Source organism: Thalassophryne amazonica, chromosome 17 (genome assembly GCF_902500255.1).
Source record: "Thalassophryne amazonica chromosome 17, fThaAma1.1, whole genome shotgun sequence".
Classification (NCBI taxonomy): domain Eukaryota; kingdom Metazoa; phylum Chordata; class Actinopteri; order Batrachoidiformes; family Batrachoididae; genus Thalassophryne; species Thalassophryne amazonica.
In genome coordinates this window covers 59806728-59833907 of record NC_047119.1, presented here as the reverse complement: position 1 = coordinate 59833907, position 27180 = coordinate 59806728, and the positions used below count along the sequence as shown (strand labels likewise).

At 43.3% G+C, this 27180-nt stretch overlaps 1 protein-coding gene across 3 annotated transcripts in view; it reads left to right on the top strand.

The window, feature by feature from the left end:
* Positions 1–27180, top strand: part of LOC117528955 (seizure 6-like protein) — a 284224-nt gene that overhangs the window by 224944 nt on the left and 32100 nt on the right. For all 3 annotated transcript variants that reach the window (XM_034191610.1, XM_034191608.1, XM_034191609.1), the window contains 4 exons: positions 9877–10071; positions 14791–14982; positions 16110–16304; positions 16492–16527. In XM_034191610.1, coding sequence (XP_034047501.1) covers positions 9877–10071; positions 14791–14982; positions 16110–16304; positions 16492–16527 — 618 coding nt within the window. The remainder of the gene's footprint in view (positions 1–9876; positions 10072–14790; positions 14983–16109; positions 16305–16491; positions 16528–27180) is intronic.

Genomic DNA, 27180 nt, shown 5'->3' with positions numbered 1-27180 from the left:
CAACCGCAGACCACGTGTAACCACACCAGCTCAGGACCTCCACATCCAGCATGTTCACCTCCAAGATCGTCTGAGACCAGCCACTCGGACAGCTGCTGAAACAATCGGTTTGCATAACCAAAGAATTTCTGCACAAACTGTCAGAAACCGTCTCAGGGAAGCTCATCTGCATGCTCGTCGTCCTCATCGGGGTCTCGACCTGACTTCGTCGTCGTAAGGGACTTGAGTGGGCAAATGCTCACATCCGCTGGCGTTTGGCACTTTGGAGAGGTGTTCTCTTCACGGATGAATCCCGGTTCACACTGTCCAGGGCAGATGGCAGACAGCGTGTGTGGCGTCGTGTGGGTGAGCAGTTTTCTGATGTCAATGTTGTGGATCGAGAGGCCCATGGTGGCAGTGGGGTTATGGTATGGGCAGGCGTCTGTTATGGATGAAGAACACAGGTGCATTTTATTGATGGCATTTTGAATGCACAGAGATACCATGACGAGATCCTGAGGCCCATTGTTGTGCCACATCCAAGAACATCACCTCATGTTGCAGCAGGATAATGCACGGCCCCATGTTGCAAGGATCTGTACACAATTCTTGGAAGCTGAAAATGTCCCAGTTCTTGCATGGCCGGCATACTCACCGGACATGTCACCCATTGAGCATGTTTAGGCTCTGGACCGGCGTATACGACAGCATGTACCAGTTCCTGCCAATATCCAGCAACTTCGCACAGCCATTGAAGAGGAGTGGACCAACATTCCACAGGCCACAATTGACAACCTGATCAACTCTATGCGAAGGAGATGTGTTGCACTGCATGAGGCAAATGGTGGTCACACCAGATACTGACTGGTATCCCCCCCCAATAAAACAAAACTACACCTTTCAGAGTGGCCTTTTATTGTGGACAGTCTAAGGTACACCTGTGCACTAATCATGGTGTCTAATCAGCATCTTGATATGGCACACCTGTGAGGTGGGATGGATTATCTCAGCAAAGGAGAAGTTCTCACTATCACAGATTTAGACTGGTTTGTGAACAATATTTGAGGGAAATGGTGATATTGTGTATGTGGAAAAAGTTTTAGATCTTTGAGTTCATCTCATACAAAATGGGAGCAAAACCAAAAGTGTTGCGTTTATATTTTTGTTGCATGTACATTGCACCGGTCTATTAGCAGCAGGATTACGCAAACTAGTAAAATGTAATCCGTGAATATAGTAAATGTTAATTTACTGACTTGAAGTGTCAAAATGATGAACTAAAGAGCAGGTGGTTAGTGGCAGTTTTATATTCACTGAATTACTGCTGAAAGACTTCATGCCAATCAAGGAACTCGTGATTTTTTTTTTTTTTTGACAACTTTAATTTGACTTTTTTCTCCGCAAGCTGCCCACTCAATTTTTCTTCCTAATTCTCTCCCCTTCTCTGTCTCCCTGTTCCTTTCCCTCTGCCCTTATTCAATCACATCCCATTTGTCTCACCATCTCACTCTCATCTGCACACTAACACGCAGTATCACACACGACCAAACACGCTCACGTTATCCACATTCATCAGCGGGGCTTCCCATATCCGGCATCTGACACCAATTTACAGTCGCGCTGACATATGCTATCCAATTTGCTTGTCGCCGTGCCGACACTGCATACTCACTCGCTCCCCAGAGGAGTAAATCACACAGAACATGGAAGCTATACCCTCTTTGATATTGGCTGTGCCTGTCAATTGTGTCTTGAGCTCAATAAATTACCCAGCACACATCCAGGCTGCGTACAGGAGGAGAACCAGTCAATACAGAATGAATAATTGATCCAGGAACTTGAACTTACACATCCACAAGGGCCAATTAGACTGTACGCTGCAATCCAATACATTGTACTGCCCAGTCATCAGACACACTCGTCCCCAAAGGAGGATGCTTGTTAATGTCTTTATAAGCTGTCATATTTTTGCTGTCTATAATTAGTGTACTTTTATGAATATTCAGTGTTCTTATATTTTCAGCAGTATTGGGAGTTGTTCAGTTTTGTTCTTTCTTTGCACTAGCCCCTGTTACACTTGAGACATTCGAGTTCATCTGGCACCAAATGCGCTTCTATCGTCACAAGGACAAGCCTCAGCCATCTGTCAGGGCACATTAAAGTTAATTTGACTTAACTGCATTAATGTTTCGAGTCAGATGAAGTTACATTTGGGAGTGTGTGATGGTATCGTACTATGCCTGATCCACGACATCAGATCTGCCTTATCACAAAAAGGTCAAATGTAGGCATCCCTTTAGCCTTCTCCAGAGACTGAGGTCCTCAATTCTGTACTTTAACATTTCCCATAATGCCCCTGGTGCCCCCCTGCACTTTCCAGAATGCACTGCGTCGCCAGCAGAGTTCCGGCGTCTCACAGTGCATGTAGACAACAAGTACGCAGCCAATTATGATGATGACACGTTCTTCCAAGTTGAGACGGTTATCTAGAGGAGGTGTAGCACCTGTGATGGACTTCTGCTGTGCCCAAATGTTGTCTTGTTGTCCACACTTCACAAGGTGTGTTTACATTGTGCCCTGAACTGGAACTCTGCTGAAACTGACCTTATGTGCTGGATCATGCACATAGAAATGTGCCATATGGCCAAAATACTGAAGCTGATGCTGCTTCACAATACACATGATACAGCTTATCTTCTTATCTCCTTAAGTAGCCGCTTGTTTGATACAAAGTCATTCCAGCAAGACCCAGAGATCCTCTATAGGGACTTAGTATCAAAGACACCAAGTTGTTGCCTTGGGCCACTGGTTAGCATCTGATTGTCACAACCATACAGTAAGACAAGCAGCACCAGGACCCTAAAGAATTGGACCTTTATTTTCCTGTAAAGATTCCTGCAGAGAAAATGTTTCGATTCAGGTTAACGCATGGCATTTTTCCAGTGTCAAGCAGGGCTACAAAGCTGAGGGTCGCACAGTGGCCATTTATTTATTTCAAACCATGATCAGACATGGGATCTGAACAAGACAGGCCTTAATTCAAGGCCAGTGATTATTAACAAAATGCAGCTTGGCGCCTGAACTGTAATATGGTGTTACGTTTCACACATATCCCTGGGTGTGATTAACCAAACCGCTTCAGATCACAGCCCACTGTGTGGCTCTCCAAAGCCCGATGTGCACCTACTAAATAATGCAGACCGCAATAGACTGTGATTTGTCACTTTCCATTTTCACTCCTTCCTCTCCCATCATATTGTAATACTTTTAATAAGCCGCCGAATATATTTCGATCATGGATCAAATACGTTTGGTAGAAAAGTTCGCAAATATGACCAACTTTACAAAACAGTCAGAAAAAGATCCTCAAATGGCTCACAACTCATCAAGGAAATTGTATGTACCATACCGTTGGTGGCATGGTCAGAAAGCTGATGGACACAAATGTAGACTCACAGACAGTACCATAGGAGTAACCAAAAAAGGCTTTATCTTGTAATTGGTTCAGTACACAGTATGACAGTCAGCACAGTGGAGGTGACAGACAGTTGTTAGGCAGAGGGGAGGTCCAGAAACAAGCAAAGTTCAAAACATGGTGAGACAAGGTTCAAAAGGCCAAAAGACAAAGCGGGGACATGGCTTGGCAAAAAAGAACAATGACTTGACAATGACAAAGATAACAAATCGAAGGGCTGGAACGAAGGCAGAAGCACAAGGCAAAAGCACAATGGACTGGCAGTGACAAACAAACCACACAAGGCTGAAATACTCAGCAGAAAATCAGGGCGTGATGAGAGACAGGTGTAGAGAACATTCAGAAGGGGGCATGGTCAGATGGGAACAAGATGAGGGAAGACATGGTGCAGGAGACAGACAGGTCAGTGACAGACGGGGCGTGACTGACAGGAGCAGAGGCAAGAACGGTCCATGACAGCAACACAACCCTAAACCCTCAGTGACCATAATAAAATATCTAAAGCAAAGACAAGCAAAAACCAAAGGCCTAATAAAATACCCACTTCAAAGGAACAAAGAATCAAACCATAAAACAAAGGTGATACCTGAAAAGAGACCATCAAGAAAACTAAGGGCTGGAACTGAAACTAAAACGGAACTCAACACGTGACAGAAGTATAACAAGAGATAACAAGAACTGGGGCCAGACAGAAGAACAATGAGAGGGAAAGCGGACACTGACAGGGGACAAACCATGACATAGACCTGGACAAGGAGCAGACCATGACAGTTGGTTTAGAGGATGATGATTGTATAAAGAAGTGGAGCTTATTGAGGGACAAATTAATCCAGAAAAAGCCACTGTTCCTGCTGTAAATTGCATAAATTGCGATGGAGAATGCACACGTTGACATCATTGCATGGCCACGTGGTTACAGAGTTGCAGAAGCATAAATCAGGCGTTAGGATTTTAAGGTGCCATTCCTCAGCGGACTTAGATAAAAGAGTGCCTCGACCAAATGTAATCTTTTTAATGTACATAATGTCTGGCGCTCATTTAAGGCAGCCGTTTATTTTTTTCAGATGAAGTTTTGACCTGGTCATTAAATTTGCCAGGTCCTGATTCAAGGTCAGGTGTTTAATCAATGAAATATGTAAGTCTAATTGGAGCTGGGGATTCCCCGTAGATTGTTCAGCATCTCTGGCGGTAACTAATCTGTTACATACATACGAGGTCTATTAGAAAAGTATCCGACCTTATTATTTTTTTCAAAACCCATATGGATTTGAATCACATGTGATTACATCAGACATGCTTGAACCCTCTTGGGCATGCGAGAGTTTTGTCACGCCTGTCGGTTACGTCATTCGCCTGTGGGCAGTCTTTGAGTGAGGAGTCGTCCACCCTCTCGTCGATTTTTTCATTGTTTAGGAATGGCTCAGAGACTGCTGCTTTGTTTGATAAAAATTTTTTCAAAACTGTAAGGCACAACTGAGTGGACACCATTCGATAAATTCAGCTGGTTTTCGTTGAAAATTTTAACGGCTGATGAGAGATTTTGGTGTGTAAGTGTCGCTTTAAGGACGGCCCACGGCGCCTGATGGCGATCTGCGCTCTGAGGTGGCGTCATCTCGCTGTTTCAAGTTGAAAACTTCCACATTTCAGGCTCTGTTCACCCAGTAAGTCATCAGAGAACAGAGAACTTTCAGAAGAAGTCAGCATGAGGAGTTTATTCGGACATTCCACTGTTAAAGGTCATTTTGTAATGAAAGAACGTGCGGGCAGAGTCGCATGTCAGGCCGCACCCGACCGCGGGGGGTCGCGACAGGAAAAACACCTCCGTTGGAAACCTTAACGGGCAAGTTGGAACATGCCCAACTGTTAAACAATTTCTCAGTTACTCACTTGTTGAAAGCCATCAAAAGCCGCCTGAATTTTACAAATGGTTTTCAACACGGAGGTGTTTTTCCTGTCGCGGCGCACACAGATTCGCCGAGTCGTCATGGAAATGACTCGGCGAATTTGCGCGCACGTTCTTTCATTACAAAATGACCTTTAACAGTGGAATGTTCGCATAAACTCCTCATGCCGGCCTCTTATGAATCTTCTCTATTCTCTCATGACGTCCTGGGTCAACAGAGCCTTAAATTAGGAAGATTTCAGCTCGAAACAGCCAGACGACGTCGCCTGGGAGCGCTGCGCGACGTCCCGCTCCGTGGGAAGTCCTTAAAGTGACAGAAACACCCCATAATCTCTCATCAGCCGTTAAACTTTTCACCGAAAACCAGCTGAATTTCTCGAATAGTGTCCACTCGGATATTCCTCACAGGTCCAGAAAAAAGTTTGATAAAGCAACGCGCGCCGTCTCGAGCAGCGTCTCAAACAAAGGAATTCAGCCGAGAGGCAGGACCAGTGCTCACTCAAAGCCTGCCCACCGGGAAATGATGTCACCGACACGCGTGAAAAAACTCACGCATGCGCACGAGGGTTCAAGCATGATTGGTGTAATCGCATGTCATTCAAATCCATTTAGTTTTTTTTTTTTTTTTTAATAAAACTGCCAGTTAGTTTTATAAGATACCTCGTATAACTGATTTTGGCCATTTTATACATATAACAGATTTTGTCCGTGCAAAGTGATGAGGAAAATGGCACTAACAATGGCTGCTTTAGCATTGTTAGAGGACCTTGCAAACAGTGCAATCTGAGGTGAGCGTGTAGACAGGGAATGTGAGCATGTACTTGCAAATGAAGATAATTGGCTCATAAGCCAATTTAATGTACCAGGGCCACTGTTACTGGAGTTGTGTGCAGTCAGCCCAGAGCACAATACGGCGATGAGTTAGGGGTTGTCTGTGCGCACACAGGTGCTGACCACACTGGGGTTCCTGGCAACAGGGGCATACCAGCGGGAGCTGGCCGATCGGTCAGGAGTGTGCCAGTCAACCTTGCGCCAAGCCATGGCAGTTGTGTGGAAGGCAATCATCCAAATGTGATCCAGGTACATCACATTCTAACATTAAAGCGTAACCCTTTCCCTAAAGCAACTGGAGCTATTGACTACACGCCTAAGGCACAATCACATGATGAATTTGTTTTTCTTAATAGGAAACAATTTCATTCCATCAGTTTTCAAGTCATATGTAATGCGCAAATGCATTGGGTTGGGAACAAGCAGGCTAGCACTTTACACAGTGGGTGGTTGCATGGTTAAATAATGTATTTGTGTAATCCAACGAAATCCAGCGCAGGCACATTTGGGCATGTCTGTATTCAAATATGTATTTTGTTCTTATTAATGTTTTTTTCTTGATGGTGAAACTAGAGCTACAGATTGTTAACAGGTCCTCGATTGTCTCTGTGTGTTCAGTATTTGTCAATAAACACGTGTAACGTTGTGAATGTCACACACTGTCAGCCGCTGCACACCTCTGTTTTTTTTAACTTCCGTGTGTGTGCGATGCTTAGAGCTCACAGCGGCCTCCCACACACATGCTCCCACTAACATTTTTTCAGTTTCATGTTTATTCCGTGTGACTGGGTACCAAATAAACTATCTCTGCATGTCTCCACGCCATTTCCATCATCTGTAGCTCACATTCTGTATAATTTCTTTTCTGTCTTCATGTTGACAGATCTGATGGAGGGGAATTCTCAGCTCCAAGGGCCTATTTATATGCATTTGCATATTTAAATAGGGGTGTGGAAAGGGAGGAGCTTGGTATGGCTGCCTGTGCCTGTGTGCTCAATTGCACGTTCAGTGGGATGTACTAATGGAACATGGTTTGATCCATGCGTATGGACACTTTGATATTTCTGGATATTTTTGTGCTTACGCCAGATTCTTGGTTTTAGCATATGCCATGTTTCAGCAGTAAATCCACGCAAGTCTTAGTACATGAGCTCCCTGGTCAGTGTAAATCTGGGACAAATGGAAAATGTGCAGTGATTTGGGTTCTGAGGACCAGGATTGGAAAGCACTGATTTAGGTCATAACTAAATCATTCACATTCAAACTGTCCAAATATGACAAATATGTTTAACCCATTTTGTTCATGTATCTCCAGAAATAAACTCATAATGTGAATACAGCCATTCCTTCCAGTGGCAGGACTAGAACATTTTTTTTTATTTATGTTTGTACATAGGGGTGATTTAATACATGAAAAAAGTAAAATGATAAAAATTACATCCTCCGAGATGCAAAGTGATAATAGCCTGTACATTATTATTAACCAACCTGTTGGTCGGCCATCCTCAGTTCAATAGTCTAATATTTTTGGATTGTTTGGGATTACCTTTCACTGTTATGCTGATGATACTCAGTTATACATGCTGATAACTGCTGGTAATCTCATTCACATAAAATCCTTAGAAGATTGTCTTGTATCAGTGACAAGTTGGATGTCTAGAAACTTCCTACTTTTAAATTCTAAGACTGAAATGATGGTTCTTGGTCCAGTGAGACATCGCCATCAACTTGTCCAGTTAACGCTTAGCCTAAGCTCGTGTGTCATACATCACACTGACAAAGTGAGGAACCTTGGGGTAATTTTTTTTTGACCTCCACATTAGAAATATTACAAGGACTGCTTTCTTCCACCTGCGAAATATAGCGAAGATTCGTCCAATCCTGTCTGTAGCTGATGCTGAGACCCTGGTCCATGCATTTATCTCTTCTGGATTGGACTACTACAATGTTCTATTTTCTGGTTTACTGCAGGACAGCATTAGGGCTCTCCAATTGGTTCAAAATGCTGCTGCCAGACGTTTGACACAAAGCAGAAAGTTCGACCACATTACACCCATTTTGACATCCCTTCACTGGCTTCCTGTCCCAGTGAGATCAGATTTTAAGGTTCTGCTACTCGTCTATAAAACTGTTCACGGACTGTTACCTCCCTACCTAGCTGACCTAATTAAACCTTACGTACCGGCCCAGTCTTTGCATTCTCAGGGTGCAGGATTACTTAGTGTCCAAAGGGTGAATAAGAAGTCTGCAGGTCATAGAGTTTTCTCTTATCATGCCCCTGTTCTGTGGAATGCTCTCCCCGCATCAATAAAACAGTCAGATTCTGTGGAGACTTTCAAGTCCACACCTAAGACACACTTATTTTCCCTTTCGTATGGCTAGCATACTGGCATAGTATAGTTCTGCGCTTTTTAGTCTTTTAATTCATTTTATTAGGAAACGGACCGTGCCGCGGCCTCAACTTTACATAAATTCTGGGTCTTTTTGTGAAGCTTAGGGCTTGTGGCCAGCGATCACTTTCGTATCCTATTTTTCTTGTTGTTTAATGCTGGCAAATTATACTGTATTTCTTGTCTTGTCCTGATTCTGTTTTTTTCCCTCTCTCTCTGTTTAAGGTGCAGCTCCATCCAGAGATGGGTGCGGTATTTGTGCTGAAAACCCTCCTGTCCTGTGCACCAACAGCATTTCTTGTGTATTTGTTTTTGTGAATTGTTCTGTAATTTATGTCTGTAGCATGGCCCAAGCAGAGGGTCACCCCTTTGAGTCTGGTCTGCTTGAGGTTTCTTCATCAGAGGGAGTTTTTCCTTACCACTGCTGCTCTGGAGGTTAGTAAGGTTAGACCTTACTTGTGTGAAGTGCCTTGAGGCAACTCTGTTGTGATTTGGCGCTATATAAATGAAAATAAATTGAAAATTAAATTGAAAATCACTCATAATTGTTGGTATTTAAAAAAAGCTTTAGCACTGACTGGAGGTGTTTTTACTAGATTCCACCAAATGTCACTTGAGAAGTGTTGAGGACACTTAATCATTACCGATTCCATTTTACTGTACATGTATAGAATGCTGGACGATATAATGCTAAACTCCTCAGTCAATGAGTTTATGATGTAAGTACACCTGGAAGAAAGTCCAGTGGTCTGTCCTTCACAGTAGCTGTTATGATTCACTCACTTATCTGGTAACTGAGCCATGTCAACTTGGGTGAAGATTCTGGGGTCACATCTTGATGCAATATCATTTGGACCAAACCTTTGTAAGTTCCAGATGGACATGTTATTTAGTAATTTCAGGACGTCATAGCACATATTTAGTTGGGGGTACATGTAGCCCCATCTAGCATCAAAAGACCTGCAAACATCAACGGGTTGGAGGTGTGGGACATTCCTGCAATGGGTAGGGGGGCTTGTGGGACTGTAGTAGATGTGCTTGCAATAGGTGATGGGTCTTTGAGATGTGCCCACAAATGAGTGTGCAGAAATGTGCATACAAAAAAACTGTGAGTATACACATGCTCTAAACAGGACAACCTCCAGAAACTTTTTGCAGGGACCATTGCTATTTGTCCTATTTACTGTTTAATCTTTACAAGTCCTGTGAAAGAGAAAATGATTTTCCTTTAGCTGAGTCCACATTTTGAATGCATTCAGCAACTTTTTTTTAAATTTGTCTCTCTCCATTGTAAACAGAGGTGTCCCGAAATGACTCCTGTCCAGACCTGCCTGAGATCCAGAACGGCTGGAAGACAACGTCCCATGTTGCGTTGGTGCGGGGGGCTCGTATCACTTACCAGTGTGATCCCGGTTATGACCTGGTGGGACGGGAGACCCTCACGTGTCAGTTGGACCTCTACTGGAGCTCACAGCCCCCATTCTGTGAAAAGAGTGAGTTCCATTCTTATTTATTCATGAAAATGTATGGTATGACCTCCAACAAGAAGTATCTGAGATACCAGGTGTTGATCTCTTTGGAAGCTTATTTTACAGAACATTTTAAGCAGATCTCTACAAATATTGGTGGATCCATCATATTAGCAATACAGTGAGGAAAATAAATATTTGAACACCCTGCGATTTTGCATGTTCTCCCACTTAAAAATCATGGAGGGGTCTGAAATTTTTGTCTTAGGTGCATGTCCACTGTGAGTGACATAATCTAAAAAAAAAAAAATCCGGAAATCACAATGTATGATTTTTTTTAATAATTCATTTGTATGTTACTGCTGCAAATAAGTATTTGAACACTTGTGAAAATCAATGTTAATATTTGGTACAATAGCCTTTGTTTGCAATTACAGAGGTCAAACGTTTCCTGTAGTTCTTCACCAAGTTTTCACACAGTGCAACAGGGATTTTGGCCCACTCATCCATACAGATCTTCTCCAAATCTTTCAGGTTTGGAGTTTCAGCTCCCTCCAAAGATTTTCTATTGAGTTCAGGTCTGGAGACTGGCCAGGCCACTCCAGGACCTTGAAATGCTTCTTATGGAGCCCCTCCTTAGTTGCCCTGGCTGTGTGTTTGGGTCATTGTCATGCTGGAAGACCCAGCCATGACCCATCTTCAAAGCTCTTACTGAGGGAAGGAGGTTGTTTGGCAAAATCTCGCAATACATGACCCCATCCATCCTCCCTTCAATATGGTGCAGTCGTCCTGCCCCCTTTGCAGAAGAACACCCCCAGAGTATGATGTTTCCACCCCCATGCTTCACGGTTGGGATGGTTTTCTTGGGGTTGTTCTCATCCTCTAAACATGGTAAGTGGAGTTGATTCCAAAAAGCTCTAGTTTGGTCTAATCTGACCACATGACCTTCTCCCATGCCTCCTCTGGATCATCCAGATGGTCACTGGTGAACTTCAAATGGGCCTGGACATGTGCTGGCTTGAGCAGGGGGACCTTGCTGCCCTGCAGGATTTTAAACCATGACAGCATCATGTGTTACTAATGTAATCTTTGTGACTGTGGTCCCAGCTCTCCTCAGGTCATTGACCAGGTCCTCCTGTGTAGTTCTGAGCTTTCTCAGAATCACCCTTACCCCACAAAGTGAGATCTTGCATAGAATCCCAGACTGAGGGAGATTGACAGTCATCATGTGTTTCTTTCACTTTCTAATAAATAATCATAACAGTTGTCTTCTACCAAGCTGCTTGCCTGTTCTCCTTTAGTCCATCCCAGCCTTGTGCAGGTCCACAGTTTTGTTCCTGGTGTCCTTAGACAGCTCTTTGGTCTTGGGTATGGTGGACAGGTTGGAGTGTAATTGATTGTGTGTATGAACAGGTGTCTTTTATACAGGTAACAAGTTCAAACAGGTGCAATTAATACAGGTAAAGAGTGCAGAATAAGAGGGCTTCTTAAAGAAAAATTAACAGGTCTGTGTGAGCCAGAATTCTTGCTGGTTGGTTGGTGTTCAAATACTTATTTGCAGCAGGAACATACAAATAAATTATTAAAAAAATCCTACATTGTGATTTCTGTTTTTTTTTTTTCCTTTTTTTTTTACGAGGTCTGTCCATAAAGTATCGTACCTTTTTATTTTTTTCAAAAACTATATGGATTTCATTCATATGTTTTTACGTCAGACATGCTTGAACCCTCGTGCGCATGCGTGAGTTTTTCCACGCCTGTCGGTGACGTCAATCGCCTGTGAGCACGCCTTGTGGAAGGAGTGGTCCCGCCCCCTCGTCGGATTTTCATTGTCTGGAAATGGCGGAATGAAAAGGACTTTTTTTCCATCAGAATTTTTTCAGAAGCTGTTAGAGACTGGCACCTAGAAACCATTCGAAAAATTTATCTGGCTTTCAGTGAAAATTTTACGGGCTTCACAGAGAATAAGGACTTTAACTACAGCTTTAAGAGACAAAGGAACACCTCCGTTTTGGAGTGTTAGAGGATAAGTTGGGACATGTCTATCTCGGCTGTCAGTGCTTACCAGTCGAGTGAGTATAAGAGAACTTGTGGAGAGCTGGACATGTCTGAACTTGTCCTCTAACACTGCGAAACGGAGGTGTTCCTTTGTCTCGCTTCATCAGCGAATCGGTCGTGACGCGCGAAGCCTCCGCGCGGCTTTCCATGACAAAATCTCTTGTTAAAAGTGAAATCTGCCGGAAAATGGCTGATGTCCAGGTCTTGTGATAACCAGAGAAAGAGCACACGACTGGCTCGTATCCACAGAGCCATCAGCTTAGAAATGATCCAGTGGTTTGTGCCGCATCGTCGCAGCTCGCAGCGCGGCGCACCGACCGTCCTTAAAGGGGTCCTTAAACCTGTAGTTAAAGTCCTTATTCTCTGTGAAGCCCGTAAAATTTTCACTGAAAGCCAGATAAATTTTTCGAATGGTTTCCAGGTGCCAGTCTCTAACAGCTTCTGAAAAAATTCTGATGGAAAAAAAGTCCTTTTCATTCCGCCATTTCCAGACAATGAAAATCCGATGAGGGGGCGGGACCACTCCTTCCACAAGGCGTGCTCACAGGCGAATGACGTCACCGACAGGCATGGAAAAACTCACGCATGCGCACAAGGATTCAAGCATGTCTGACGTAAAAACATATGAATGAAATCCATATAGTTTAAAAAAAAAATAAAAAGGACCGTTAATTTATGGACAGACCACGTAGATTATGTCTTTCACAGTGGACATGCACCTAAGATGTAAATTTCTGACCCCTCCATGATTTCTAAGTGGGAGAACTTCGCAGGGTGTTCAAATACTTATTTTCCTCACTGTATGTTGGTTTCCATTCATTGTTCTTATTACCTCCTCCAAAGAGGTCATGTTTTTGTTGCAATTTGTGTGTTTGTTTGCTTGTTTGGACATGAATGGATTGAACAAAATTTGGTGGAGAGGTAGGAGTTGGGTCAAAGAGCAGATCAAATATTTATGTGGAACCAGTTCCGTTGATCTTGATTCCTTTAATAATCATCCTGCTTCTAATATTTGATTGTGATCCTGATTACATGATTAAAAGACACAAACAGAAAAACAAAATCCTTGATGAGGCTCAAAGATCAGTGACTAGGGTCTGCCATGAGTCATCACGCTCAAAGATGAGGATCAAAGTTCAGGAATCAGAATCAAAGGCCAAACTGAAACCCGGAGAGACAGAAAGACAACACAGACTTGACAAGGTTCAAAGGTCAGTGACCATTGTCCACCATGACATCATGATCAGGATCAAAGTTGTGGATAAAAGATGAGTGATGAGGATCAATTGTTAGCGATATGGGTCAAAATTCAGTGATCAGGATAAATTGTTTGCACTTGGGCATCAAACATCAAGACAAGATCAGCAATCAAAGATGAGTCACCTGGATCAAAGGTCAGCAATCAGAAACACATGTGAGTGATCAGGAATCAGGACCTAAGAATGTCAAAGATGAGATGATATCTGTTACATTGAACAAAGAACAAGACAGAACAAAAATATCAATAGCAAGTAAATAGAGGACTGTTGAACCCTGGTAGAGGGATGCACTGTACGTATGTTTGTTTAACCTGTCAAGATGAACCATCTTGAGACATTTCCATTGCTCAAAAGCTTTTCAGCCTATTCCACAACATGGTGGAATGATCAGTGTTGTTTAGAAAGAAGAATACTTTTGATGTGAATCAGATGTTTAATGGTTTTAGCATGACTGGGGATCCATCAGCAACGACACGACTGGTGAATACAAAGTTCTTTATTCAATGTCAGGTACAGGTCGGGGTGTCAGAACACACAGTGAAATCAGTCCACTGAGCAACCAAGTTCACCGTCTATGAAAATGATGACGAGGAATAATATGAGAGTGGATTGAAAAGTTCTGCCTCCAGCGTGATTATTTCAATAAGAAGAAAGATATGGAAGTGAAGGTGGTACAAGAGGAACTCTTTACTGACTGATATCGCAACACCAAACATTTTTTTTGCCTTTGAGGTAACAAATGTACACAGTCGTCGGTAAAAAAAAACATGGACATGCATTTGAAAAAATGTGCTACTATTGAATTATTGGTTGTGCACACATTCTTCCACAAATGAGTGCTGTCTGTGGTGGTGCCTATATGGACGTCAGTACAGTCCGGAGGTGGGTAAGGACTCATGGTGAATCTGCATGACCAGGGCCATAGTAGGCACCGCAAAACAGCCACAGATACACAGCATGAACTACAGGCCTGATAGCATAGTCCTGACAGATATTCAACTCCAATCAATTTGTTGACACTTTGCAAAAGCTTGAAGGGGATTTGTCTGGAAAAAGACACAATTTTTCAGCATGACAGTGCATTGGACACCTTTACATGGGTGATGCAGAGGTGCAAGCAGCTGTGCATCGCTGGTGCTGAGAGAAGACACTCGATTTCCTCACCGATAGGATCCCTAAATATGTCCTGCGTTGGCCTAAGTCTGTGGAAAGGGAAGGTGATTACATGGAAAACTATCGACACTGCAGATATGTGAGTCATGAGACTATCTTACTTGTTATTGAAATAGTCACGTAGGAGGCAGGAATTTTTAGCGGCACTCGTACCTGTGCACCCTTTTAAGCCAGATGGAAGAAGCAGCTCACAGACTTTTCATAACTGTGTACACTTTATAAATACTCTCCTTTGTTGTCCCTGTTCTTAAAGTCATGTACTGCTCGGATCCCGGCCATGTGGAGCACTCCACCAGGTCTCTGTCAGACTCCAAACTCCTAGTGGGTACAACCATTCAGTACAGCTGCAGTCCTGGATTCGTCCTCCAGGGTGGCGCCACTATCACCTGCTATGGCCGCGAGCCGGGAACCCCTGTGTGGACGTCCCGCCTTCCTCACTGTGTCTGTAAGTTTTTTTTTCTTTGTTTGTTTGTTTGTTTTTTACTGTCTCACTGGAGAAACCTATTAACTTTTTTGTTGTTGCACTCAAAAAATGGCTATTTGGATGAACTCAAATCAATTATGTGCAAGATTCCCATCTAATAAATATATGTAGTCCCAACTCAAATAAAACACATCAATGCAAGATAATGTAATTTAACTGAGTTGGGACAAAATATACTTATTAGATGGAATCCAATCCAATGAGTCAGTTTTTTTTGTGTGTGTGTGTGTGTGTGTATAACACAAACAAATGACTCACTGAATTAATTTAAATTATCTTGCATGAATGTGTTTTATTTGAGTTGGGACTACATATATTTATTAGATGGAATCCAATCCATTGAGTCAGTTTTTTGAGTGTATCACACAAACAAGTGACTCATTGGATGAACTCAATTCAATTATGTGCAGGATTTCCATCTAATAAATATATGTTGCCCCAACTCAAATAATACACGTCCATGCAAGATAATGTCATTTGAGTTGGGACGACATATATTTATTAGATGGAATCCAATCCACTGAGTCAGTTTTTTTTTGTGTATCACACAAACAATTGACTCACTGAATTAATTGAAATTATCTTGCATGAATGTGTTTTACTTGAGTTGGGACTACATATATTTATTAGATGGAAATCCTGCACATAATTGAATTGAGTTTATCCAATGCATCAGTTTTTTGGGTTTTTTTGACTGTGTGGATTCGAACATGAGGTCATTTGTATGAACTCTTGCACCAAACACTCAGCTTTTGTCATTCTTCTTCAGATCTCCAAGTCCTAACCTGTCAGAGGTGATGCTTCATCTCCTGTATTTTCATCTCATCACTGATGATGGAGCGCATTCATACATTTTCAGGGTTATTAACGTTTGTGTGAAGTGTTTGATATGTAAATGAAGTGCTAATGTGCCATACCAATCAGCCCTCTGCCACCTGGAGGAGGGGGAGGAGATTATCCATGAGTCATGTCCCCTCATGTGGAGCCTGTCAAATCTGTCAGTGGAGTGGTGACGCAAAACCTCTTATTCATGCTGAGAAAGGCAACGGGATCCATCCAGCTTTCCTTTTTCTCCTCCTTCTTTCCAGCTGAGGAGTCTGTTTCCTGTGAGAACCCCGGTCTCCCTGACAACGGCTACCAGATTCTGTCAAAGCGGCTTTACCTGCCTGGAGAGTCGCTCACCTTTGTCTGTTACCAGGGTTATGAGCTCATTGGCGAAGTCGCAATTAAGTGCATCCTTGGAAATCCATCGTTTTGGAGTGGACCGCTGCCTCTGTGCAGAGGTGAGACTGGTACCGTATGCGTGGATTTGTGCATGTCCAGAACTTTTTTTGCGCCTCGCTTGTTGAAACAGCTTGATCACACCATAATGCATGCTAATCGAGGCAAGACTTGTTATGTACTTGTAAGTCCACAGGAACTGTGATTTCAATTTTCTCATGCACTGACTGACAGAATGATGTCTTGCAGCCAACCATGAGTGCTTTGGCAACCATGCATTGGAAGGTGAGTGAGTATGTTGGTGTGATTACACTGCTGTGATGCTGTGGGGCTTTGGAATGAGTAAAATTTAATAAACCACTTGAATAAGACTCAGTGCCCCTTCTGCTTGCATCAATAATCATCTGCATGCCCGAGTTCATTTCTACGGTGTGAATTTGCCATTCGTCTGTTTTCACATTTGATTACATGAAGCATGCTTAATATGCTTTGCAATGCTTTAAGAGTCCTTTACGCTATAGAATCTGATGCTATAATTCACCTTCACGTCAAGGAACTGATTGCCTTAAAACGGTTAAGTTTAATTAACTGATTCAAGACTGAAATATAATTTTAATTAAGCAAAGTAAACTTGGTTGATTAGTGGTAAATGAATGAATACTGAAAAGTGTCAGTGTGATGATCCACACTGTGGGCATGCTACACACCACCATATACAGTAAAAGTACAAATAACTATACGAGGTCTGTTAGAAAAGTATCCGACCTTTTTATTTTTTTCAAAAACTATATGGATTTGGATCATGTGCGCTTGCATCAGCCAAGCTTGAACCTTCGTGCGCATGCGTGAGTTTGTCCACGCCTGTCGGTTGCATCATTCGCCTGTGGGCAGGCTTTGAGTGAGCACTGGTCCAGCCCCCTCGTCGGATTTTCATTGTCAGGAAAATGGCTGAGCGACTGCTGCTTTGCTCCATGAAAATGTTTTCAGAAACTGTGTGAGACAGCCAGGTGGAAACCATTCTGAAAATTCAGATGGCTTTCGGTGAAGAGTCTATCGGCGTCACACAGATTAAGGAGGATTACAACTGGATTAAAGACGGCCCACAGTGGCGGAGGGCGCGCTGCGCTTCGAGCGGCCATCGACAGGCTGAAATTACCAGATCATTTCCAAAGTGAAGGCTGTGTTGATCCGAGACGTCGTGTGGCTACCAGAGAAATCGCAGAAAATGTGGACATCAGCACTTTTGCGGCACATTCCACTGTTACAGGAGATTTTGTAATGAAAGACGTGGGGAGGAATTCGCGCGTCGGGACAGAGCTGCTCATGGCGCACAACAAACACCTCCATGTTGGAAACCATTCGGAAGATTCAGGCGGCATTCGGTGGCTTTTCAGTCGAGTGAGTATCCGAGAAATTGTGTAATAGGTGGGCATGTCACAACATGTCCTGTGAGACTTCCAACACAGAGGTGTTTTTTTGTTGTGCGCCATGAGCGGCTCCGTCCCGATGCGCGAATTCCTTTGCACGTCTTTCATTACAAAATCTCCTGTAATAGTGGAATGTGCCGCAAAAGTGCTGATGTCCACATTTTCTGCAATTTCTCTGGTAGTCACACAACGTCCCGGATCAACACAGCCTTCACTTTGGAAATGATCTGGTCGTTTAAGCCTGTCGATGGCCGCTCGAAGCGCAGCGCGCCCTCCGCCGCTGTGGGCCGTCTTTAATCCATTGTAATCCTCCTTAATCTGTGTGACGCCGATAGAATCTTCACCGAAAGCCATCTGAATTTTGCGACTGGTTTCCACCTGGCTGTCTCACACAGTTTCTGAGAAAATTTTCATGGAGCAAAGCGGCAGTCGCTCAGCCATTTCCCTGACAATGAAAATCCGATGAGGGGGCTGGACCAGTGCTCACTCAAAGCCTGCCCACAGGTGAATGATGCAACCGACAGGCGTGAAAAAACTCACGCATGCGCACGAAGGTACAAGCTTGGCTGATGCAAGCGCACATGATTCAAATCCATATAGTTTTTGAAAAAAATAAAAAGGTCGGAAACTTTTCTAACAGACCTCGTATTTATGTCTGGAGAAGTGTTTCAATATCCATGTACACTAACAAAATGACTCATTGGATGAACTCAATTCAATTATGAGCAGGACTTCCATTTAATAAATGCATGTAGCCTCAACTCAAATAAAGCAATCCATGCATCCATCCATCCATCCATCCATCCATTTTCTTCCGCTTTATCTGGAGTCGAGTCGCGGGGGCAGCAGCTCAAGCAAAGCCGCCCAGACCTCCCGATCCACACACACCTCCTTCAGCTCCTCTGGGGGAACCCCAAGGCGTTCCCAAGCCAGCCGAGAGATGTAGTCCCTCCAGCATGTCCTGGGTCTTCCCCGGGGCCTCCTCCCAGTGGGACGTGCCCGGAACACCTTGTTGGGTATTTTCTCCTCCAAACATTTTTCAAACCTTTAACAAGACAAACAGAGTCAAGAAACACCAGTGAGACAGAAAGTCAAATTTTACGCGCGGAGTGCGGCCAGGCTGTACACCAAGGCTACACTAAAGTCTGGCCTGCTTTTCCGCTCTTTTTATTAAGAGACGCCCTCATCACATAAACAAGAAACTTGTCCTAAGGGTGGGGGTAATGACGCAAGACAAGTTTCTTCCCATAACATAAACGCATACGTCAATAAGTGCAGCTGTAAGGAAGAACACTTCAGGTCAGCACATCTCGTTCGTCTGTTGCAGGTATCAGCTGTTCTGCATCTGCCTGAAGTGTCCTGTCTTCCACACTCCTTCACACTAAACACCACATCACAATAGTCAAAACGTTCTCTTGCTCCCAGTCGTTAGAGGCTGCGAAAACAAAGTTATATTATAATAATAAGTACATCCAGCCCTTCATCCCAGCTCAGATTGACCCCAGAGTGCTAAAACAAAATTGAATTCTCAGGATTGCATTAAGACAGGTGCAAAACAGCACATCTCCGTTCTCATGAGAAAGAAGACAAAGCTAAAACAAGGTTGAATAACACGTACGTTCTCAGGGTGAAGTGCAAAACAGCACAACACCGTTCTCATGAGAAAGAAGACAAAGCTAAACAAGGTTGAATAACACATACATTCTCAGGGTGAAGTGCAAAACAGCACGACACCGTTCTCATGAGAAAGAAGGCAAATGTACAAACGTTTAACAGTGATAACATATATACAAAATCTTTAACATTCCCCTCCTGTTTATCGCCTGTTAAACATACAGTAGGCATCACTCAGCTTAGCACTTCTTTTTGAGATTTTCAGTAAGAGGTTCATCATGGTATGTTTTCTCTAGCCTTACACCCCAGAGGTGATGTCATCATTGTCACCATCATCGGTGTCTGGGTCATCATACGTCCATTGGTCTGGGTACAGGTCAGGAGAGCCATCGTCCTCCTTGTCGTCATCTGTCCCCAGAAGTGGATATGATGCTGGACCCCCTCCTGGTCCTGGACTTATTGCTGTGGTTATCATTCTATTTACAAGGCCTCGGAGACATGGAATACAACAACATCCACACAATGTTAGAATTGCAGCAAATACTGCTATAGACACTAATAGTGAAGAAATCAAAGACCTCCATTTTCCCATCCCTTCCAGCCACCAATCCCAGCCTTCAGTGTTTACTCCACTGTGCTCTTTCATCTTCCTGTTCAACGTCCTCAGCCCATCAATGGCTTGAGTGAGACTGCCGTCTGCAGCTGTGTTGTTGGGAATGAATGTGCAGCATTGTTCTCCGAACATGGCACAAACACCTCCTTTCTCTGCCAACAACATATCCAGAGCAATACGATTCTGGAAGGCCATAAGGGACGTGGCTTCTAACTGTGAATGGACAGCCTTAAATCCTTCCTCAGTCCAATTCCCTAATTTCTGTACATTGTAGTGGATGTAGTTTATTCTGTCCACGTTTTTATTAATTGAGCACCACCAACAGATGGAAGATTCAAATCCAGCTGCTATTTGATTAACCAGTTTATACTCGTCAGGCACTCCCCTGGGGACTCCTATTGCGTCAATATATGTTGGATTTCCCACTCCTTTCCAATCTCTTTTCACTCTATGTCTGGCTACGCCTTTCTGCCAATCTTCAGGAATAAGAGAGGCTGCATATGTCGTAACGTCTTCAGGGGTCATGGGTATGGCTTCAACTGGTAACAATAATGATATTAATGCACAATAACCTGACACATTTCGTGGCAGTCTGTCAAAGATTCTGTTATCCCCACACCACCACCATACGTCACTCCTCCCGACAGGTTTGAATGTGGGAGTACTATGGACCACATTCTTACACCAGGCGGTGTGGTTTAAGCTACCCAAAGTCTTACTTGTCCCTGTCAAGTGTACACATGTATGGTTAGCATGCCCAACTTTGCTTGAGAATAAAGGTTTGATCTTAGTTAATTTGGTCACTGGATAGATCTTGTCCCACTTAAAACATTTGTTGTTTGCCGCAATGTATGTCTGTGTCATAGCAGTCAGCAGACAGTCTTTGGGTAATGCTGCAGGTATTACCTGTAATATAGGTCTGGGTCCCATACACACAACACAGTCCTTCTTTGCTGCTAGTCCTGCTTGTTCTGCCATTAAAAGCCAATTGTTATTTTGTCCACTAATTCCTGTAGTTACTAGGAACCAGTCATCTGCCTTCATGTCTTTTGTGCCTTGTACAGACACCCCCTTTGCTTGTATGGGCACCCCCTTTGCTTGTATGGACACCCCCTTTGACGTACTTAATTCGGTCAATATTGGTTGCTGTACTCTATCTGTCTCACAGAGGAAGAAATGGAAATACGGATCTTTTCCTTGTTTGTATACCCAAAGGAGGAACAACCAACAGTCTCCCTCTATATCAGGTGGGAATATGGTTCCTTTTTCTGTAGTATTCACCACTATAGACAGCTTATCATCTGTTTGATACATTTTGAGACTTTGACTCTGGTACTTAGCCCACTCGGTTTGTGCCCATCTTGGTGTCCATCTACTCCATTCATCGGCTACCAACGTTTCCCATCTCCTATCTTGTTGATCGTTGGTCATATACCATGAGAAACTATTTCCGTAATTAGTCCCTCTGTCACCATCCGGCATTCCATGGGTAAGAGCACTATATGGTACAGAGATGATCACAGAAGTATTTCTAGGAATGCAGGCCTGTACACCAATCGGTATGCATTATTCCCATCACAGCTATGTACTGTGGCATTGATTATCGGACTGGGGTCTTTGTTACTTCTTTTTGGTCTCTGCAATCTGCGGATGTGATCCTTATTATCATGTCCCGTGCTCATGGCTTTTAATAATAATCCCAATTCAAAAAGAAAAGTAGCATAACAAGGACTGTCCGTGGGGTCCAGAAACCCCCGTTCTTTTTATTTTTTTCTTTCGCCATTTCTGCACACTACAGCACACCTATGTTCAGAACAGTGGCTTCTTAATGTCTTCTGCTAGCTTTCGTGTCTAACCTGGATCTTAACACCAAGCTCACACACTATTACTAGTCTTGTCCTACTGTTCTTACTGTTTGTCTGTGTCTGCAGAAATGACTTTCTTACAGTGAGTTAAATGAATCCATGTACTTCTTTCCCCAATTTTCAAAGCTGTGGGTGTTGTGAGTAGTACTTGATAGGGCCCTTCCCATTTAGGTGAATGCCAGTGTTTTCTCTTGATGCTTCTTATCAACACCCAGTCTCCAGGTACCACTTTAGGGTCCTCCTGTGGAGAAATGGGATCATCAGTGTTTGGAACTCTCCCTCGTTGTCCTTCTAACATTTTTCTCATGTAATCCGCCAAATTGGCTTCCTCAGGTACATCCCAAATTTGTCCATAATATGGCAATCGATATTTTCTGCCAAACAATGTTTCATACGGTGTCAACCCCATGGTACTAGTTATGTTTATATACATTTTTACCAAATCTACGCAATGCGTCCATGGTCTGCCTGTTTCCTCCATTGTCTTTCTAAGTCTGTTTTTTACTGTTCCATTCATCCTTTCCACTAATCCGGCACTTTGTGGATGATAAGCACAATGATTCTTGAGATTAACCTGTAGTGCTTCTCCTACGTATTGCACTATTGCATTAACAAAATGCGCTCCATTATCTGAATAGACTGTTTCTGGTATCCCAAAACGTGGGATAATGTCTTTGCATAATGCCTTAGCCACTGTAAGTGAATCTGCATGTTTTGTAGGGAACAATTCTACCCATTTTGAGAAGGCATCAATTATGACTAAACAAAATTCCTTCCCTTCATGTTTACTCAGCTGTATATAATCCATATGAATCACTTGAAAGGGATATTGTGGTGTTGGAAATTTACCTCTTTGGGGTCTCAAATTGCCTTGTGAGTTGTGTTTTGCACATATCATGCATGCTCTACAATGCTGTTTTGCATATGCATCGAACCCATAAAGACAAAAAATAGATTGCAATTGCGATATCATACCCCCTGATGAGACATGCGTCACGCCATGGCTCATAATAGCTGCCCATTTAAACATATTTTTTGGCAATATGGGTTTCTTTTGTGGTCATACGTACAAGTCATTTGCATACGCAGCGCCTTTAGCTATCCACATTTGTTTTTCTCTGTCTGTTGCCTGCTGTTGCATGTCAGCAAGAGTGTACGACCTAAATGCAAATCCGGAGTAGTTTCCTGTACAACAAAAATAGAAGAAGCTGCTGCTGCCTCTTTTGCTGCTCTGTCAGCAAAATCATTTCCTTTTGAAACACTGTCAGAGCCATTGGTGTGAGCCGCACATTTGCATATAGCAATTTGTTGAGGCAACTTCACAGCTTGCAGTAGGGCAGTTAGGAGAGTGGCATGAGTCACTGGCTTTCCAGACGATGTCACCATTCCACGCTCCTCCCACAGTTTTGCAAACACATGCACTGTGCTGAAAGCGTACTGGCTGTCCGTATAAATTGATACGGCTGTACCTTGAAACAGATAGCAAGCTGCAGTTAAAGCAACTAATTCAGCTGCTTGTGCTGAAAATGACGATGGCAATGAAGCAGAATCTAATACTTCTGAATTTGTGACGACAGCATATCCAGATTGCGTTTGTCCATACGCATTTTTGGTGGAAGAACCATCCACATACACGATTGTGCTGTTTGGGATGGGTGTGTCCCGGAGGTCTGGGCGTGCTTTTGTACAAACTGTTGCTACATCAAGACAATTGTGCGGCTCACCATCCTCAGGTAAAGGTATCAATGTGGATGGATTCAATGTTGTACATCGCTCTATCGTAAGGTGTGGCTGTGATAATAGCAAGGACATGCACGAAAGATGTCTTGCTGGGGACAAAAGGCTCATGTTTGTCTGCAACAAAAGTGCAGAGACTGCATGTGGAACTTTCAATGTCAACTGATGGAATAGAACAACATTACTGCTACTCTGAACAGCCATAGAGGCCGCAACAACAGCCTGTACGCATGGTGGTAAAGCACTTGCTACTGCATCCAATTTAGATGAGTAGTAGGCAACTGGCCTCAATTTTGAGCCATACACTTGAACCAAAACACTAGTCATGAACTTATTCTTACAATCAACTGTTTGAATGAATGGTTTACTATAATCTGGTAGTGCCAAAACTGTGGATGACACTAATGTTTGTTTTACTTTTACAAAGGCTTCCTCAGCATCTTTGTTCCATTCCAACACGGTTGACATTGAAATATCATCTTTGTACATCAAATCAGAAAGTGGACTAGTCAACTCTGCATAGCAAGGAATCCATGCCCTGCAGTAATTTGTCAATCCAAGAAATGACATCATCTGCTTTTTGGTTTGTGGTTTTGGAGCGTGCAAAATTGCTTCCTTCCTGTCAGACAGGATCGTGCGCCCTGTGGCTGATAACTCATGTCCTAAATATTTTACTTTATCCCTACACAACTGAACTTTGTTTCTACTCACTCTGTGGCCATTGTCAAATAAGAAACATAATAATGCTACTGTGTCAGTTATGCAGTTTTCTCGTGTGTCAGAGGCAATCAAAATGTCATCAACATACACTAACAGTTGGCTGTCTGCCGGTGGAACGAAGTTGGCTAAACATGCTGACATGACTTGAGAATAAATAGTTGGGCTCTCTGCGTAACCCTGCGGTAATCTGGTGAATGTATATCGTTGTCCTTTAAAGGTAAAAGCAAACCAGAATTGACTATCTGGATGCACTGGCACAGAGAAAAATGCATTACTTATGTCAATTACTGAGAAACTATTAGAATTTGGTCTCAGCGAATTTAACAAGGTGTGTGGATCTGGGACACATGGTGCTCTTTTAATCACAGCAGCATTTACTGCCTGCAGATCTTGAATCATTCTCCACCCCACTGAGGGCGGAGCCTTTTTCACAGGAAATATGGGTGTGTTACATGGTGAATCTGGACATGGCACTATCACTCCTGCTGTTAATAAATCCTCTATTACTGGCCTGATTCCGTCAATTGCATCAGGTTTCAATGGATACTGTCTTACACATGGTCTGTATTCTGTTTTTGGCCTTATAACTACAGGTTGTGCATTTTTAATCAGTCCTACGTCTGAAGGACCTGTTGTCCACAATCCTGACGGTACTGAAGAGAGAAGATCATCCTCTTCAGGACTCAACTGAAACACTCAGGATTGTGAAGTGGACGCATCAATGTGTGTTCCAGCTGTCAGCACCAATGAGACATTAACTGGCACTTTATACAACTTGGTTGATGGACTGAACTCCGTTCGTGGGCCAACTCTACTCCAATCAGAGGCTGACAAAGCTGTTATGACTGTCAGTCCCAATTCTTGCCATTCTGTCAAATATGGCTTACAAAGTGACATATGTAATGGCATACCTGTGAATCTCAATTTTGATACATCTTCAGTGGCGCCTGTTACTGTTATGACGGCTATTGAGTTGCCATCATGAATCAAATCGGTCATTGTCAGTTTCACAAGTGAAACATTTTTCAATTTAGTTTCATAGTCATCATCCGGACCTGGAGGATCTTTATGCCACATTGTGACATGCAGGTCAGGTGGTGACATCTGTTGTTCAGGATTTTTAGTAGGGCTGTCGCTTGCAAGACGACATCTTTACCCCATCCTGCAGCATCTTCTTCTGAGATGTCAAATGTATAGTAATAATGGAATGTGGGGTCAGCGCTTTCTTCTCTTACCATGTTAACGCCTCCTGTGCGTTCAACAACTAATTTCCCTTGTTCCACAATTATGGACAAGCCCAATGCAGTCAATCCGTCTCGTCCTAGGAGGTTAACTGGACATTGTGGCATGCTCAACACTGACATAGTACACGTCAGGCCAAATGGATCTGTCAACGTTATGGGTTTGGTGATAGGGACGTCTGATGTTTGTCCATTTGCAGAGCGAACCCTAAAGATTTCGTAGCTTAATTGATGGACAGATATGTTGTCATTACATGTGGTTCTACATGCTTCTGTATCACAAAGGAATGTCACTGGTCGTCCATTTACCAACAAAGTCACTTCTGGTTTTGGTACCGGATTTCCCAGCAAGGCACACAGATCCATATCACAATCAGACTGCCTATCTGATGTGGAATCATGGATTATGGATTCTAGTCATTGTGGGTACTGTGGCTGCGGAGGATTATTCCGTTGTGGAATTCCTCCTGCTGCTCCCTCAGTAGGTGGATTCGGACAATTTCTATACATATGTCCCTCTCTTCCACAGTTCCAACAAATCAGGGGACCACGTGGTGGCCCTCCCTGCCTGTGCTGCTGTTGTGGTTGCCATGGTCCTTGACGTTGTGGCTGTCCACCTTGTCTATTTTGCCATGGCTTTTTGGGGCGTTTGCACTGCTTCTGCTGTCTTAAGTTGCCCTGCTGGTAATATATTTCATCATCTCCATGTGCTACATACACTCCTTTGTCGCTGTTTCTTGTCTTTTTCTGTTTTAAGACTTCTTCTGCATGACAGCAGTGTGTATGTGTGTCATCCAATGTGCCTGTAGGCAATCCAATCCAATGTTTCTGTATCCAAGCTTTTATATCCTTATTGGAATGTTGGATCAGAGCGTTTTTCAATTGTTGTTCATACACAGGTGTTTCTGGCAATATGCCACTATGGACCCTAAACACATTCTCAAATCTGCACCTAAACTCTGTCCATGGCTCTCCTTCTTTCTGAGTTGTCCTGGTAATTTCAGTATAATTTATCTTTGGTCCTAACACTCCTTTTGCACGTGTAATCATAGCTTCCACTCTTGTTTTCAAGACTAGATCATCATGTGTCAGTGGTACGCCTTGTTGATCTGCAGGATTCCAGTCTCCGCGTACCTGACTCCATTTAGGGCCACATGCTTTCATCCACACCTGTTGGACTTCAGGTCCATTAAGGTGGTAAGATGTTCTAATGTTTTCTATATCCTGCATAAATCCCTCAATATCGACATGTGGCGATGGTATCATGTCGACTGCTGCTTTGATATCATCAGCATTCCATGTCCGATAAACGAGCATGGTTGGTAGCTGTCCTGCTGTTCCTGCATGAGGATTTGGTACTTCTATCATAGGATAGGCACCTCCCTGGTCACTGTGTTCCACCATGGGAGGGGCTGTAGGCACTTTTGCTTGACTGCGTGTTTGTGGTTTTTCTGTTTTTTCTCTTTTTACCTTAGGTTTTACTGCCAAATCATACTGTGGTGGCGGTACATCGTCATCCTCTGGTAGAGGAGATAAAGGTCTCTTTGTCACCGACGATCCAGCCGGTGGTGATTGTTGAGGCTGTTCTGGCTCTCTGTGCTGAATTATCACATCTTCTTCTGCCTTACCTACAGCTTTCTTTTTCCTTGCTTTCTCTAATCGTCGCTTCTCTGCTCCTTTCTGTCTGTTCTCTGCTTCCTCCTCCCAAAATGCCACTAAAT